The 17,957-nt window shown below is 38.4% G+C and overlaps 1 protein-coding gene across 2 annotated transcripts in view; it reads right to left on the reverse strand.

Moving 5' to 3' along the window:
• The window catches only part of LOC127942027 (serine/threonine-protein phosphatase 2A 55 kDa regulatory subunit B beta isoform), a 71,831-nt gene that overhangs the window by 33,367 nt on the left and 20,507 nt on the right, over positions 1-17,957 (reverse strand). The window contains exon 1 of one of the 2 annotated variants that reach the window (XM_052537551.1): positions 16,343-16,826. The exons of the other annotated variant lie outside the window; for it this stretch is intronic. Within the exon in view, the coding sequence (XP_052393511.1) occupies positions 16,343-16,412 (70 nt within the window). The 5' untranslated portion in view covers positions 16,413-16,826. Of the gene's footprint in view, positions 1-16,342; positions 16,827-17,957 lie in introns of those variants that run through there. 2 annotated transcript variants of the gene reach the window in all.

The following is a 17,957-nucleotide window of genomic DNA, read 5'->3' on the forward strand; positions in this document are numbered from 1 at the left end:
CTAGACTGATCTAGCACATTCTCTGTGTGTCTACAAAACTACACTTTTGTAGCACATGCAGAATGAGTCCTGGCATTGTCATGGACTTCCCATGAAAGATGTCATCTTAAATGGCAGTATATGTCTCTGTACAATTCCAATATATGCCTACATGTCAACCATTCCGTTAGCTCGGCTGTACCCCCATACCATTACAGACGAGTCTGGGTGGACCCTTTGGTTTTTGGGACTGAGAAATTGATGTCCATTTTTCCCAGATTTTTTTTTTTTATCTGACCACAGCAGACATTTCTGAGATGACTGCGCGGCATCACTGCATATAATTTATGTATAGTTTTCTCCAGGAGTAACAGATATTCAAGTTGCATTTATTGATTGAGCAGCAGACTGTGTTAAGTGACAGTGATTTTCTGAAATACTCCTGTGCCCATGTGGCTATATTTAACACTGCAGCATTATGGATTCTTATGCAATTCCATCTGAGGGCTCAAAGGTCATGCACATTCAACTGAGGTTTCTTGCCTCGCCCTACACAGACTAAGAATTCTCTGGATTCTTTGATGAAAGAACTCAATTCTTTGCAATTTTGCATTGGTAACTGTGATTTTTGATTTACTTGACACTTTTCTCAGGAAAGGTTGCACAAAGTTATGAACCTTGATCCAGCTTTGCCCAAACATGATTACCTCACCTATTACCAATTCACTTGCTTACTGTGAACTGTTTCAAAACAGTTTAACTTGGATATTCTATAACCTTTTCACTTGTATTATGCCCCTCCACAACTTTTCTTTGGAGTGTGTTGCAGCCATCAAAATCAAAATTTGTTTATATATACAAAGTACAATTAAGTTGGTCAGTGAAAACTTTGAAAATCTTTTATTTGTACTTTTGTCAATTAAATAAAAGTGAAATAATTGACAAATCACAGATTATTGATTGTATTGTATTTTAAAAAAACATTCCAACATTTCTGGAATTGGGGTTGTAAATCTGAGATTTTATTGATTCAAGAACCATAACAGTTTGTGTCCCAAAAAATTTAATTGTAATACAATTTTAAATAATCAGATTGTTAAATATTTAAAAAGATATTGCCCTCTGAAGAAGATTAAATGTTTCTTCTGGTGTACGTAACTACTTACCCCCCAGAAAACCGCTTGAGTGTGGTATAACACTTGAATTAATAAGTAGATTGCAGTTTGGCAAGCTACAGGTTTAAAGTAGCTTCTCAAACACTGGCTAACTGGCATGACGGCATTGTACATGACTGGGGCTTAGATTTACAGTGAATAATCCATGTCAATTGTAAATATCTGCAGTTCTCAGTGTGATTAAGCAGCTGCAAGAGCGAAAGAATGTGACACCTGGTCCACATTAATGGGTCTGATTGTTAATCGCTCCTGCAGTAGCTTAAGACATTCAAGCACTTCAACATCAGCAGTCAGTGGCACCCTGCACACGGGCACTATTTGCAACATCTGCGACCATCTGCATCTCTAAAACAGACTTACTGTGCCCATACGCTCTAAACAGAGGCAAAATGGAGCGTTTTTGCTTTGGGAGTACCACATGTGTCTCACATACATCAGTGTGACATATTTTCTCCGTTTACAATGCCAAATTCGAAGCAGCTGCACTGCCGACCTGACATCTCAAAATGTCCAAACTACTCCAGGGCTCCAGACTCCTCTTTCCCACTGGTCGCTATATAGCAACTAACTTGTTGTCTAAACAGGTTGAAATTTTAGAAATTAGGTAATATTAAATTAATTTTTTTGAGAAAACTGATATGTTTTTTACCATGCATGCATGTAAACCTGTTTTAGAAGACTCAAAAAATAAAATCATCGACCAAATCATGTACTTGTGCGATGATTATTTTTTTTTGAGTCTTCTAAAACAGGTTTACATGCATGCATGGTAAAAAACATATCAGTTTTCTCAAAAAAATTAATTTAATATTACCTAATTTCTAAATTTTTAACCTGCCCTCTCACCCAAGCAACAGTGCCAACTTGTTTTAAATCCACATCCATTGTGCCAATACCGAAACACTCCTCCCCGATGTGCTCAAATGACTACCACCCCATAGCACTCACACCCATCATTATGAAGTGCTTCGAGTGACTGGTCCTAGCACACTTCAAAGACTGCCTCTCACCCTCAGTGGAGCCACACCAATTTGTCTACCGTAAAAATAGGAGCACAGAGGATGCAGTGTGCACAAGACATTAACACCTCCCTCTGCAACTGGATTATAGACATCAGCATGTTAGGTCAGGCCCCACCTGCTCCACCACCATCACACTCAACACCAGCGTACCACAGGGCTGTGTACTGAGCCCATTCTTTTACTCCCTTTACACCCACGACTGCAAGCGTGTGCATGGATCCAACTCCATCATTAAGTGTGCAGATGACACCACGGTGATTGGCCTCATTATCGGTGACAACGATGAGACTAAAGGAAGGAGGTACAGCATCTAGCCGCATGGTGCGCTGACAATAACCTGTTCCTTAACACCAGCAAGACAAAGGAGCTCCTTGTGGACTTCAGGAAAAAGAAACGAAGCAAGCATGACCCCATCCACATTAACTGGATGGTTGTTGAACGTGTCTCCATCTTCAAGTTCCTGGGGACCACCATCTCGGAGGACCTGTCCTGGACCACAAACACCATGAAGGCTCACCAGTGCCTCTTCTTCTTCAGGACACTGAAGAAGTCCCAGCTGTCTTCAGCCATCCTGGTGAACTTTTACCGGTGTGCGGTCAAGAGCATCCTGACCAGTTCGCATCATTCTGAAGGACTCCTCTCACCCTGACCATAGACTGTTTTACCTCCTGCCCTCCAGGAGGTGCTTCAGGAGCCTCCGGACAAGGATCAGCAGACTCAGGAACAGCTTTTTTCCCACAGCTGTCTCCTTACTGAACTCTGCTCACTGACATCCCCCAACACCCCCCAGACTCCTCACTCCTCCTTATCACAACATTTGATTTATTTATTTGTTATTACTTGGACTACTGTCTGTTCATCCAGAACAAGGAGTAATCTGTCTATTGCACTAGTGAAAAGGATGTTCATATGTAGAAGTTCATATGACAAGAAACTGATTCGCAAGCACAACTGGAGCAGGACGTTTCTCATTGGTAAGTGTAAAGTGTTAATAAGTTTGTTGTAATCATAAGATGTGATAAAACAAATTTACTATCACAGTGTAGGATACAGCGTCTTCTTGACACTGTTAACAACACAGGAATTTTACTGATTGTGGGCGTGCAAGTTGGCAACATAGAATGTGGACAGACATTATACAAATGAGTTACTTCAAAAGAATAAGATTCAAATTCCTAGCAACTCTTTTAGCCGATTGCGAGCTGACTCTTTTAGACAATAACTTTATTTATCATACACTGTCGGCTTTACAACTTATATAGTAGATAGTTTATCCTCACATACAGCTACATGACACACTGCATGAAAGGTAATATTTGAAAAGGCATAATGGGGCACTTTCACATTCAACCCATTTTTTTTTAATCAGTATTATTGGTGATGGCAATATTATTTTGTGAATGGGAGTTCCTGTTTTGTTAGGTGCTTGGGGATTCGAATTTGCGATCTAGTCACATTTTACAAAAAAAAGATAATTGGCTGTTTTTCTTGCATGCAACTACACACCTGTCACTTTTTAAGACTAAAACAAAAAATGGATTCATTGTTATTTTTAATTCTACTTTACCTTCTACCTTCTACTTTAGCTCTCAACAGAGGCGGTCGCATTTCTTTCCTCTCCACCCCTGCCTTGCCTGCTTCGCCTGTCTCTTGTCTCGTCTACTTTGAGAGACTCTCTCTGCACTGCTTTCCTAAACTGAAACATGGATTTGATAAATTGGTCTCTCAATTAAATAGCACAGGTTTCCAGATTAGCAACAGTTTAAACTGGCTATGTTCTGAACAGCATACTAGTTTTATTAGTTCTGTAGTATGTGGCACTACAATTGCCAAAAAGCACAACACACAATAAAGAACATTGGCAACACAGCCATGATTTTCAAAATATCTTTCTTCCCCCTTTATGTTTTTTTTTTTGGACTGGCAAATATATATATATACAGTATTGTTCAAAATAATAGCAGTACAATGTGACTAACCAGAATAATCAAGGTTTTTAGTATATTTTTTATTGCTACGTGGCAAACAAGTTACCAGTAGGTTCAGTAGATTGTCAGAAAACAAACAAGACCCAGCATTCATGATATGCACGCTCTTAAGGCTGTGCAATTGGGCAATTAGTTGAAAGGGGTGTGTTCAAAAAAATAGCAGTGTCTACCTTTGACTGTACAAACTCAAAACTATTTTGTACAAACATTTTTTTTTCTGGGATTTAGCAATCCTGTGAATCACTAAACTAATATTTAGTTGTATGACCACAGTTTTTTAAAACTGCTTGACATCTGTGTGGCATGGAGTCAACCAACTTGTGGCACCTCTCAGCTGTTATTCCACTCCATGATTCTTTAACAACATTCCACAATTCATTCACATTTCTTGGTTTTGCTTCAGAAACAGCATTTTTGATATCACCCCACAAGTTCTCAATTGGATTAAGGTCTGGAAATTGGGCTGGCCACTCCATAACATTAATTTTGTTGGTTTGGAACCAAGACTTTGCCCGTTTACTAGTGTGTTTTGGGTCATTGTCTTGTTGAAACAACCATTTCAAGGGCATGTCCTCTTCAGCATAGGGCAACATGACCTCTTCAAGTATTTTAACATATGCAAACTGATCCATGATCCCTGGTATGCGATAAATAGGCCCAACACCATAGTAGGAGAAACATGCCCATATCATGATGCTTGCACCTCCATGCTTCACTGTCTTCACTGTGTACTGTGGCTTGAATTCAGAGTTTGGGGGTCGTCTCACAAACTGCCTGTGGCCCTTGGACCCAAAAAGAACAATTTTACTCTCATCAGTCCACAAAATGTTCCTCCATTTCTCTTTAGGCCAGTTGATGTGTTCTTTGGCAAATTGTAACCTCTTCTGCACATGCCTTTTTTTTAACAGAGGGACTTTGCGGGGGATTCTTGAAAATAGATTAGCTTCACACAGACGTCTTCTAACTGTCACAGTACTTACAGGTAACTCCAGACTGTCTTTGATCATCCTGGAGGTGATCATTGGCTGAGCCTTTGCCATTCTGGTTACTCTTCTATCCATTTTGATGGTTGTCTTCCGTTTTCTTCCACGTCTCTCTGGTTTTGCTCTCCATTTTAAGGCATTGAAGATCATTTTAGCTGAACAGCCTATCATTTTTTGCACCTCTTTATAGGTTTTCCCCTCTCTAATCAACTTTTTAATCAAAGTACGCTGTTCTTCTGAACAATGTCTTGAACGACCCATTTTCCTCAGCTTTCAAATGCATGTTCAACAAGTGTTGGCTTCATCCTTAAATAGGGGCCACCTGATTCACACCTGTTTCTTCACAAAATTGATGACCTCAGTGATTGAATGCCACACTGCTATTTTTTTGAACACACCCCTTTCAACTAATTCAACTAATTGCCCAATTGCACAGCCTTAAGAGCGTGCATATCATGAATGCTGGGTCTCATTTGTTTTCTGAGAATCTACTGAACCTACTGGTAACTTGTTTGCCAAGTAGCAATAAAAAAATATACGAAAAACCTTGATTATTCTGGTTAGTCACATTGTACTGCTATTATTTTGAACAATACTGTATATATATATATAGGCCATAAAGCTACTTTTGATCTCTAGTAGACATCCACATTTATATTTAGCCTAAATGTAGGCTACTGTAAGACTGGAAGTGTATTTCCCTGCCCCTAAAATACAGTACATTTAGAAATATGTTTCAATATATGAAGGTTAAATATATTTTCTGTTTCAAAAATACCTTTTACTGCGCTTCACTGTCTACAACATAGATTTAGCATATATGTTTCATTTACTTCACATATATTTTGGCCACAAACTGCATGTGCATGTTCTATAGAGACAGCCCTTCACTTTATTTTCCATCTTTCCTGGCTCAAACAACTCTAAACTGAATCTTGAGAGGGCAAAATTCAATCCTATCTTTCTCTTATAGGCATAACCATCGCATCACCTTTCTAGAAAATATGGCTGTGGACATTAAATGAAGAACCTGCTGTAGTAATTTGACATGTTTCATACAGGTTTCCAAGCTATTTTCTTTGAGAACGCTGTGGTCTGTAATAGGGTGGATGTTCCACACAGATGACTACCAATCTAGTTCAGCTCTGGAAAAATCGCTTATCTGGCTACTTTTGTTAAATGGGTGTCAATATGCAATGTTGCACCTCTATTTGTCTGTCACCCACCATGAAAGGAGAGAACCATGATGCTGGCAGTGCAGTAATTAGGAGAGGAAAAGGAGGTACAGGGTTTTTTTCGTACAAATTGGGTAAACATAATGAGAAGACACAGGAGGTGACAGAAAGAGGCAACTGAGGTGCAAACAACATTAAAAAAAATTGGTAGCTTGTGCTACAGTGCTGCAGGGCATTTGATAAAGAGTGAAAGAGAGGCGCAAAATGGGAAGCATTCGCAATCTGATTTTAATGAGCCAAAACAAGAGGGTCACAATGGAGCCAAAAGGACTCTGGGTAGACCCCATCCCCCTTCCCACACTCGCCAGCAGACTGACACAGCCGTTACACTAACACAGGGTCGAGAGGTCCGAAGGCACATCACTACCCTGGGCCTGTAAAGTAATGAATACTCGGTGTACAGAGAAACTACCCCCAGCAAACTGCTAATGTGTTCCTGGTCCACTCCATCACCAACGATGTAATAACAAAAGGGACTGCTGGGAGCAGAACAGGGACTTGGTTAAACTACCAATTAATGGACTACTGTATCATTCCTGTTTGAACAAATAACTGTGCAAGCTATATTCAAAACAATGCCTTAAGATCTTAAATGGTGACCATGATTTTGTTAAGTAGGATGTGTACCTGTATTAATGTTCTTCTTATTGGGAATATATTCTTTTACATAATATTTTAGGCTTGAACAATTGTTTTTTAAATTAATGATTTACTTCAGATTTTAGGTGATTTTAATGGGTAGGGTTGGGAACAGGGTTAGATCTGAGCATGATAAACACATGATAACTGAGCGTATACATTTTGGGCCCTATTTTAACGATCTAGATGCAAAGTGTAAAGTGCACGGCACAGATGCATTCGTTGCATGTCCAAGTCCAATTTTGCTATTTTAACAACGGAAAAATGGTTCGTGCACCGGGGCGTATTTCTGGAATGGGTTGTCACTATTCTTTTAATAAGTAATGGGCGTAACATTCAATAAACCAATCAGAGTGTCATCTCTCATTCCCTTTAAGAGCTAGATGCGCTCGTGCCATGGTGGATCGCTATTTACATGGCTGATTTTTTTTGGCGGAAAGCTGAACGCATCTCTCAAGCGAAGAAACTGATCTGCTCGTGCACGAAGTTAAAGCGTGCGAGAAGATCATCTACGGGACAAGAAGGAATCCACCAAAGCTTCCCTAAGGGGAAGAAGGCGTGTGATGAAGTAGAATTTAATTCATCATTATTAGTAATAGGCTGAATTGCAAATAGGTAGCCTAATTCTAATACACACTATGACTATCCATTATTAAATTTTTATATTTATGTAGCCTATACAATTATATTCTTTTACACTGTAATCCTTTTGTTTTTAATATTTGGCATGTTTGTGGATTTGATGCATTTTCTATCAACGCACTCTCTAAATAACAAAAAAATAACTTTGCATTAACTAAATAACTAAACATTGACTTCTGACTTTAGACCAGGTTTGAGCGCATTCTATCTTCAGCTCCTTAAAATAGCAATGCGCCAGCAATGCGCCTGAACACACCTCTTTTTTTTTAGACCAGCACGCTATGGGCGCAAAAATGAGTGCAAATGCATTTCCTAATTAAACAATGTGGCGCTGGACGGGAAAATGCGAATGGCACCGGACTGAAACTAGCAAACACACTTGTGCTGCGCCTTGCGTCGCATTGCGCCGGGTGTATGATAGGGCCCTTAAGGTTTAAAATTGTTGTTTGCAACAAAAGACATATAATTTTTGTTACATTAAAATGGTAAACTCATGATGATTTAAACCGATCATATTTAATACATCTATAGATAACTGACATAAAAATAATTGAATTATATTAGACATATTTACTATTTTTTAAAGCATTTCAAATATTAGCACAAAATACATACATACATACATAAAAACAACTAACATTACCAGTGCTGAAGGTGATGTGTGTACTTTTCATTTTTAAAATACTCCAATCCTAGTTTAATATGGAGTGACAATATAAAGAAATGTGTAGGTTTATTTTGTTGTCTGTTAAAAAGGAGTGCCACTATTAAAATACATTAAAAGTTAAAGAGACTTCACAACATTTCAGCAACCATTAATCTAATTATTCTTTTTTTAGTTTTTTTTTCTTCCAAAGATTCTTAGATGATCAGAAATTACAAAATAACAGCACTTAATAAAAACAGAAATCTTTTGTAATACTATGTCTTTATTGTCAATTAAATGTGTAAATGCTGAATAAAAAGTATTAATTTCATGGAATATTAACTGCTGTATTTAAGCCGGACTGAAGGTTTGCTTCAGGAATTACAAATGATTTCCTGGGGTGCGTAATGCCCTCTGTCCAATGGCAAGGAATTTACCAAGATGCCAGAATAAACAGATGTAGAAGCCAATGGGATTGTGGGATGAAATCAGATGTAAAGTAAAGCTGCGGTCACACTAGACTTTGAGCATGTGAAATTCATTCAGACAGTGCTGAATATGACATCTCGCACCAAGGACCAAAGATATCCTCACAAGTCAATTTTTTAAAAATATATATTAAAGTGATTACAATCATTCACATGTATAGTTAATCAAGTATAAACATGCACACATACCAATCACATGCAATAAAAACAAAAAAAATAATAAATAAATATCACATGAAATTAAACGTTTAATTCGCAGGTCAGAGTTCACCAAACATGAACTTTGCTGCACAGCAAAATATATTCGCACTGGCTTGTGTTTCCGGTCTGACACATTCACATGCGTATGAATGGAAGACATTGGAATGAAAAGTCTAGTGTGACCGCGGCTTAAATCTAAAGTCAGTGGTTCCAATTGTAAAGAGATGGAACTTGCAAATGAACTGTTACTTGAATGAGGATGGTGAATTGTGAGATGGGAATACAGACCTTTACACACACGATCGCAATACTTCTGCTCGTATGCACACACATGCCAATGGCTTCTTGTAAACAAAGACACTAAGACTGTAAACACAGACAGGGCCAAAATTTGCCAGGTGGACAAAATAAGGGTCTAAAACTTACATTTAAAGGAGAAACCTGAGGCATACCTAGAGACCACAATATAATAAAAACTTCAGGGTGGTCTCTTTTTACTTTTTGCAGTAAGCCATCACCTACCAACTACCCGGAGTACTTCAGCAACCACACAGCAACATGCGGAAAGCCACTCAGAATGCCCAAATAGCAATATTTTGGCAATGATGTTGGTAGCTTTCCAGAAATTTTCTAGTTTACAGTTATTCCTTCATGAGACAGGTTAGTGCAAAGCATTGTTTCTAGGCCAGCCATGTGTTAATAACACATCTCACTCTACTTTGTTTTTCAGTATTTCTCTTTTCCCTTTGAACTCACAAGCTATCCCAATGGAAGCAGCCTTATTTTAGGCCTCTGCTAAAGCAGAAGGGGGGATGGTTCATGCTAGAGTCTTTATTTAATGTTTGATTGTCTGTATCATATTCTACAATACAATACAATAAGTACAATGTGCCCTCTAGAAAGAAAAATAATTATATATAGGTGATTATAGACAATTATAGACAGGTGGTGCTGGGGAGGAGAGGGGCTAAAGAAAATTCCCTGAATGTGCTTAGGAGAACCAAGCAGCTGTCGGTAAAGTCAGGGAATTTTCTTTATCCCTTCTCCTCCCCAGCACCGGCATACATGTAATATATATACAGTTCTTTCTGGTCCTCGGTTCTAAGCCTGTTCCAGCCGTACAATATTCTAGTGATAATAGTACTCCAACCTCCACTCCAATCATCGTTTGCATCACTCTTCTTTCAGTATATCTCACAGCGATTGTCATAGCATTGCTTTGAAGTTTTCAGGAATGTGAACAGCCATTTAGTCCTCAATGTTCCATTTTTACTAGTTCTAAAATTTTCAAATTAGTAGAAGCGGCTTGGCCACAACTGTTAAACTGAGATTTGAATCCATGGTGGAAAGAAGTAGTTCCACACTAAACAGGGTTTATAAAGACCCTCTGTTGTCTCTCTTTTTATTTACACAGTTTTGCCATCAAACTGTTGTATAACTGAAATATCACTCTCATATACGTACTGTACATATCAGAGGTTATCAACTCTGGCCCTCAAGGTTCAGTTTCCTGCAGAGGTTAGCTCCAACCCTAACCAAACACACCTGAACAAGCTAATCAAGTTCTTCAGGATTACTAGACAGTTACTGGCAAGTAAGTTTGATCAAAGTTGGAGGCAAACTATAAGCCATTGGCTAATAAATTGTTAGATTCAGTCGCCACTGAGACAAAGGCTAACTATAAGTTTAACACAGATGTTACACTTGCCTTTACTCATTCTGAACATTGTGCACTTGAGAGCTTCACTCTCTGTGTTTGAAGTACACTATTTTATTTCATCTCCATGTATGTGCAGCGTATTTGTCGCACCGTAAACTCTAGTGTGAAGATGCCCGACTTCCCCTCACTAAGCTGAGAGTGCACAGGGTTTCTCTCACACATGCAAAGACAGGGAGAGCAAGACAGTCTACTTACCATGTAGAATTGATGTGATACATGTAAATTATATTATTTGGTAGAAGGCAGAACTAATGTGCAATCTGTAATCTGGTTGACTGGTGCTCGCGTATTATCTTAGTGCATTTTACATTGCTATTAGTAATAGTACTATTATACTTTCAGTATTATTGATAGGTGTTTTTTTTTTTTTACAGAAAAAAACTTAATGACCACTAGTTACAAAGGGGTGGAAAATTTCGAGAAACTTTACAAAAATCTTATTTTTCTTTTTCTTATATAGCAAATTCCAGAAAAAACCTGGAAAAAACCTGGACGAGCCAGATAAGACTCTATGATCAGATTAGAGAAGGCTCACTCAGCAAGTGACCCTGCTTTCCCAATCAACCCTTTGAGTCCACCTGACCAGGACTAAATCTGCAGATCACCGCTGATCTTCCTGAGTTACACTCAGACCTGAATTCACTGCTGATCACCTAATGGTACTACACAGACAACTTCTTTAGACTTTAGTCAACTTCTTAACAAAATGTCTCACCTGATTCAATGTCTTTGATGGGTGTAGGATTATTTTATTGCAGACTAAACATTCACTAGGTTTTCACTGATTTACTATAGATTTACCATAGTTGTTGGAAGTCATGGCCTAATGGTTAGAGAGTTGGACTTGCAATCGAAGGGTTGTGAGTTCAAGTCTTGGGCAGGCAGGAATTGTAGGTGGGGAGAGTGCATGTATAGTTCTCTCTCCACCTTCATTACCACGACTTAGGTGCCCTTGAGCAAGGCATCGAACCCCCAACTGCTCCCCGGGTGCCGCAGCATAAATGTGTGTGTGTGCACTTTGGATGGGTTAAATGCAGAGCACAAATTCAGAGTATGGATCACCATACTTGGCTGTATGTCACGTCACTCAGATAACATTACCCTTGATCTCTCTATGCAGCTGAGTTCAAAAGGTCTTGAATGACCTGTTTTGTCAACCTATCAGCCCATGTATAAGTTTTACCTTTGCTTTTATTGTGAAGGCTTTCATTCTGTGGTATATATATGGTCTGTTGTTGTCTTGCTTTGACAGTATGCTGACCTTGTGGACCAGCGCGTAGCAGAGATAAACATGGTTGCATTAAAACTGCTTTGAAAATGCATAGGTCATCATTCATTTATTTGAATGTCAGAACCACAGAGGCATCAGTACGATGGTGGTTAACTGCTCAAGCTCTAAGTACAGCTGTGTCTGGTAATGACTGTTGGTCAGTTTTCTGCAGATGATGTTGCTCTATACTCAAAAGAGGAAACAGCCTTCTGAAAGTTTTCCCTACCATCTTATATCAGTTTTAAATGCTGTTATACTTATAGATGAAACTGCTTCACAATCTCAGCTTGCTGAAGCGCTAACAATGCTCAAGACAATTAACAACTAGACTTACATTTCCTGAGAAGCAAAATAAAGCCCTTGCGCCTGTTTCCTAAATCATCCGGAAGAACGCCACTCTCTCATAAATGTGTGAATGACCATTCAAGGAACCAAGAGATGATGGTTTAGAAAGTTTTAAAAGGGTTATGAACTTAGATTTCAAAATTCACATAATATTTTGACATTTAATAGGTCACTGTACTATAAAAACATCCTATAAGTTTCAGAACTCAAAACTTTCTTGTTAGTCTAAAACAGCTTATGCTGAAGCCAGTCTACCAAAACATCAGGTTGTGAAATGTGCCACTTTATGACATAACGGTGTGGCTCAATCCCTCCTCCGCAGAAGATCAACACCTACTTCTACATCACTGCCTGTTTAGCTCCGCCCACCAATTCATCCATGGAGTGTAAATAATGAGAGAGGCAAATGCGGACTACACAGAAACCAAACGATAAAGATGCTCCAAGACAACAAGATGCTGTTCAGGGACAAGTTGTGGAAAAACATAGTCTTTGCATAGCCTTCCTTATGATCCCAACATAAGGAAAGAGTGGATGAACTTTATTTTCAATAAAGATCCAGACCGCGTAAGAACTTGGTCCTTTGTTCACTTCATTTCTTTCACCAGGGATTTATGTACAAACAAGGTACTTCGATGTAGGATTTTCAGGGAGATTAAAATTAATAGACGATGCTGTGCCGAATATATTGAATCGGACTGTAATATTGCACCACACACTGTCACGTGGAGGTTAAGGAGGAACTCAAGCGCAGACAGGATGCACAACACACAGGGTTTATTGATCACAAAAGGGAAAAACAAAACCCACGAGGGGGAAAACAACGACTAGGGCAAGGACAGATAATTTAACAAGACTAGGTAGACACGATAAACAAAAGACTCTTAACACAGGAACTCTGACTACAGGTAAACACTCACTGGTAATACAACGACTCTTCAAAGTGAGACAATGTCAGCGTCCAAATTCAGTGTCTACATCCTTCGGAGGACTCATTTGAAGGATGTTACGTCACAGCGCCGCGACGAAGGCTGTCCAAATTCGTAGGATCCTTCAAAATGCGGCCCACAAATGCGTCCTCCTTTTCCCCGAATTGGAAGGATGGGTGTGGTGGATCCTTTCGCGTCCTACCTATCCCATAATTCTTTTCGGCAGGACGAAGCGAGCGGTAGCGGAGTGGGGGAGGAGTATTATTTTCGATGTTTTTTAAAAACTGGCTTTTCAAAAATATATATTTTCAGTGGTTTTCTAGTTAGGCATTTTGTTTTAGCGTTAAGCATTTTTTTTTTACATTTGTACGTGTATATGTAAAAAAAAAAAAAAAGTTTACTTTCGTAAACTAGCTTCTTCCTTACTGCCTGTGTGAATACACCCTTACACACAGCTTATTTGTTAGTGATTGAAGCTGTTTTTAACGCTTCTAAGGACGAAAGAGCAGACAGAAGTGTTTATAAAGCTCCGGGGAGAGAACGATGAGCTCTTCACCCGCGTCTTGCTTAACGCTGTCACAGTGGCTAGGCGACAGGATATGAGCAACGGGTAAGGGAGGTAACTGAAAGAAGGGTAGGCTGTCCAAATTCACAAACACCGACTTCCGGTTTTTGCAGTCGTCGGAGGACCCATCCTCCTTCAACCAGGAAGGAAGGATCCTAAGGAGGATGCAGACCCTGAATTTGGACACAGCTAGCGTGTAGCAATGAACCGCACAGGACAGTGAACACAAGGGGATAGAAATAGGGAGACTAATCATAACAAAACAGGTGACACAGGTAAAGCAATAATGACAAAACTAGGATAACAAGGGGGGCGGGGCAAGGAAAGGAGACAACGCAAGCACATGGCCCAAAGACAAGGCCATGTGCTTGTACACAAAACACGGGCCTGTCATGATCCTGCCTCAAGACTAGAGGACAATCAGGACACGAGGGCAGAATCATGACACACACATGTGAATTACTGCTTTTATTATGTCGTCACTTTTGCTTTGTCTTTTTTTTAAAGATTTCCAGAACAGTTTCCAGACTTCTGAATCCACAACTTTGTGTGAAATAAACAACATCTTTCTGTTCTTATAGTTCTGTATGATTACTACAATCATAGTCATAATTGTTCATTATTATCCTCCATATTGTAATCAAGATTTTTCATTTTATATTAAAATATGTATTTCATGATAACAGCAGAAATGTCTAATTTGTAAATGAATCACATTCCTTCAATGAATCGGTTAATTGAGTTCAGCAAAAAAGTCTGAATGATTGGTTTGCAAATTAAAGTTATATATGTAAGCACTATGCTATAAATAGTCAATGATTTAACAAATTGTCTCTCTCTTGTAATGGTAAGTTTGGCCATCAGACACACCAACAGTATATTCTACAGGGGCCGTAAGTGATGGATGAGAGGAGAGGGCTTGCACAATTCACAGAGAATTAACAAGGGAAGTGGCATGAAGTAGATTCTGTTCTCCAGATGACAGGAGCTCATCTCAGAAGTACACACAAATACAACCAATGCTTGCAATGTACTAACATTTTAAGAAAATTGTCAAACCAGGTAGCTTTGTTGTCAACACAAGTAGCAGAATACCCCAAAAGTATATGCATGTCTTGTAATTACCAATTCAGTATCATTAGTCAGGATATTAAATAAGACTCTTAAAACAAGCTTGATTCCCCCAAAACACAAAAATTATCTCCCACAACATGCCGGTCTCAGCTGTAAACTAATTAAAAAGGCCATTAAATTACACAAAGTAAGATCATTCAATGATGCATCGCACCAGTCCTGTTGAAGGCTTGAGAGGAGGGTCTCAGTGAAACTCCTCAGCTGTCTATTGTCAGGGAAGAAGAACGCCTTTTTACTTTCAGTATAATCTAGACAAGCGAAAAAACTCTAACAGTTCACAATAGAAGACATGTTCAGAACTGTGAAAAAGCCTGATTTATACAGTAGTTTTCCTCCTGTAAGCATGATTGTAGAGAAATTATTTGTCAATGTGTAGTCCTCCAAAAGAAATATGTATAGGATCCTTTAGGATTTGACCAGATCCTAAAGGATTCTGAAGGGATACTGATGACCTTACTGTATGAATTGTAACTCATAAAAATTATCTTTTAATTAACAGTAGAGATCTATTTTTCTAAAATGTTGTAATATTCATTTGAAAATCCCCTTAAAATTGCTTCCAAGTTAGTTGGTTGATGTCTACCTCGTTCTGTTAGAGATACATCTTAATGCATCTTACATTATACAATTACATTATCTAAACTGTCAGCTCTTTTACTGATGTACTGTAGCTTGGCGGACTAAACCAACAACAGAAAATCTTCTTAAAGTGTTAGACTGCTCAGCTATTTTTAGCTCAAATTAAAGTCTGCAATCCGTATTTCACATCACTATATCTGTGTTACACATGGACGATGCCAGCATGACTGACACACTAATGAGAAATAATTATCCGCCTTATCAAAAAAAAAAAAAAAAAAGAAATAATAATATTTAAAAAATTAATTCTACAGAACATGCATGGGATTGCTATAAGGGATATCCATCATAATTTGGCACCGATCCTATTGGGATCAAATTAAATCCTACTCAATAAACTTTAACTCCTAAAGAATTTTATAATTTTATTTTTTTAAAAAAATTATCCTAAAAGCCATTTGTTTTCCAGAAGATTAAGTTTTTCTGTAGGAATATGTTGGATTTTTAAAATAAAATTCCACATTAAAATAAAAATCCCAACAGAACTTCTGTATTTCTTCTGTATTTTTTATGAATCCTAAAGGAAGCATACAGGAGTGTTCAGTTGGAATGGATCTGATGCAAGCATCTGATAAACTGAAATTCCAATGTATTCAGTTTTCCTAAAAATACACAAATAACCAGAATAAAATGAAATCAGTTTATCTAGGCTGACTTATTAAACCCCAGCCCTTTAGAAGACCGTTTCGAAATAATTCCTTCAGGATGTCTGATTCTAGGTGCACCTGAGAGAAAGATGTACCTTCAGTTGCATAGTTGTGGTCTCGGAGAAAGCTGTTGTTGATCTTGCGGGTGTCTATTTCCTCATCCATTGAGAAAGGCGCTGATTACACTGAGAAACACAGAGAGAGAAACGCGCTATCTATCCATGTTCCGCGCTCGTGCATGCGTTCAGCCCAGAGCCCGGAGCGCAAGACACGGACGCACCATCATATAACACAGCGAGCGGACGCACTGAAATCCGGCAATAAATGAACAACAGTGTGATGATGGAGAGAGCCGGTGTGGACTCGCAATGTGTCACAAGGCGGGGCTGTCTGCAGCAAACCGAGATTTAATATAAAGTTGAACGAGCGTCATCCAAAATGACAACAATCCGCGTCTAAATCCATGTTTTGAAATCAGTTGTCATGTTTCAGATGTGACCGGCGGTGCTGCCTCAGACTACCGGCTTGGAGAGCTCGGTTTCCTCTCTGTCGCTCAGTATGAGCGCGCTGAAGTGCTGACGAGCGGCTGCCGTGGACGCGCAGCATCGGTTGAACTGAGACTGGTGCTGCAACAGTGACTCCGCCCCCGGCCCTCTGTCCACCTGCGTCAGCATCACTCCAGCCTGTGTGTGCGCACACGATGATGTTATGTGTGATGGTGTTTCAGCACTTGTTGAATTATTCCCATCTGCATCACTTGTATAATTATGATGATGATGCTAATGAAACTCCTGCTCATAAATAGCAGTCTGGCGGTTCAGCGATTAGATAGAAATGTTAGGCTACTTGGGTGGCTGACGGGTCATTTTTCAAACCCCTTCTTGTGATTATTATTATTATTTTGCGATTTCTTTCCTGCAAACAAAATTCCAATATATTATAGACAATACGCACGTTGCTTCAGTGGGACTTTACAGAAAATCATGTTAATGTTTATTATCTTAATATATTAATGTATTTAAGTGGCATTGAGCAGATTAAAGCTGCACGGCCAATAATACAGTTTCCATTTTGCAGCAATATATGCAACCGTTGAGATTTGCTATATAGTAGGCTATATATAGCTTTATAGATATTGTATATATCTTATATATCATATTTTTTATATATATCTTTTTTGTGTATGTAGGTAAAGTATATATATATATATATATATATATATATATATATATATATATATATATATATATATATATATATAGGTAAATTTGAATGTACTACAATATAAACAAGATTTGCTGTATAGTATAAATCTCTGTATACTGTATGAATCTGGGTAAAGTTGGATCTACTCATATATCCAAATTAACATATACAGAGCTGTGCTGTAATGTATTTTACATTTTATAAATGATAACATGATATCAAGGTTCACACAGACAAGATTTGTCTGTACTGAATATATTGTAGGCAAAATTGGATGGATGTACTCTATAACTTAAAACAATTATTTGGGCAATAAAGTTCACATTTTGTAACAACATAAACAATCATGCAGATTTGAAATATAGTATCTGTCACTTTTATGTGAGTGTACTGGGTGCACGTAGATAAAGAAGGATATACTATATATTCAACTTTAAATATATTGCTGGACTATAATATAGTTTACATTTTGCAATAATCAAGCAGTTGAAAATTGTGATATAG

This window comes from Carassius gibelio, chromosome A21 (genome assembly GCF_023724105.1).
Source record: "Carassius gibelio isolate Cgi1373 ecotype wild population from Czech Republic chromosome A21, carGib1.2-hapl.c, whole genome shotgun sequence".
Lineage (NCBI taxonomy): Eukaryota > Metazoa > Chordata > Actinopteri > Cypriniformes > Cyprinidae > Carassius > Carassius gibelio.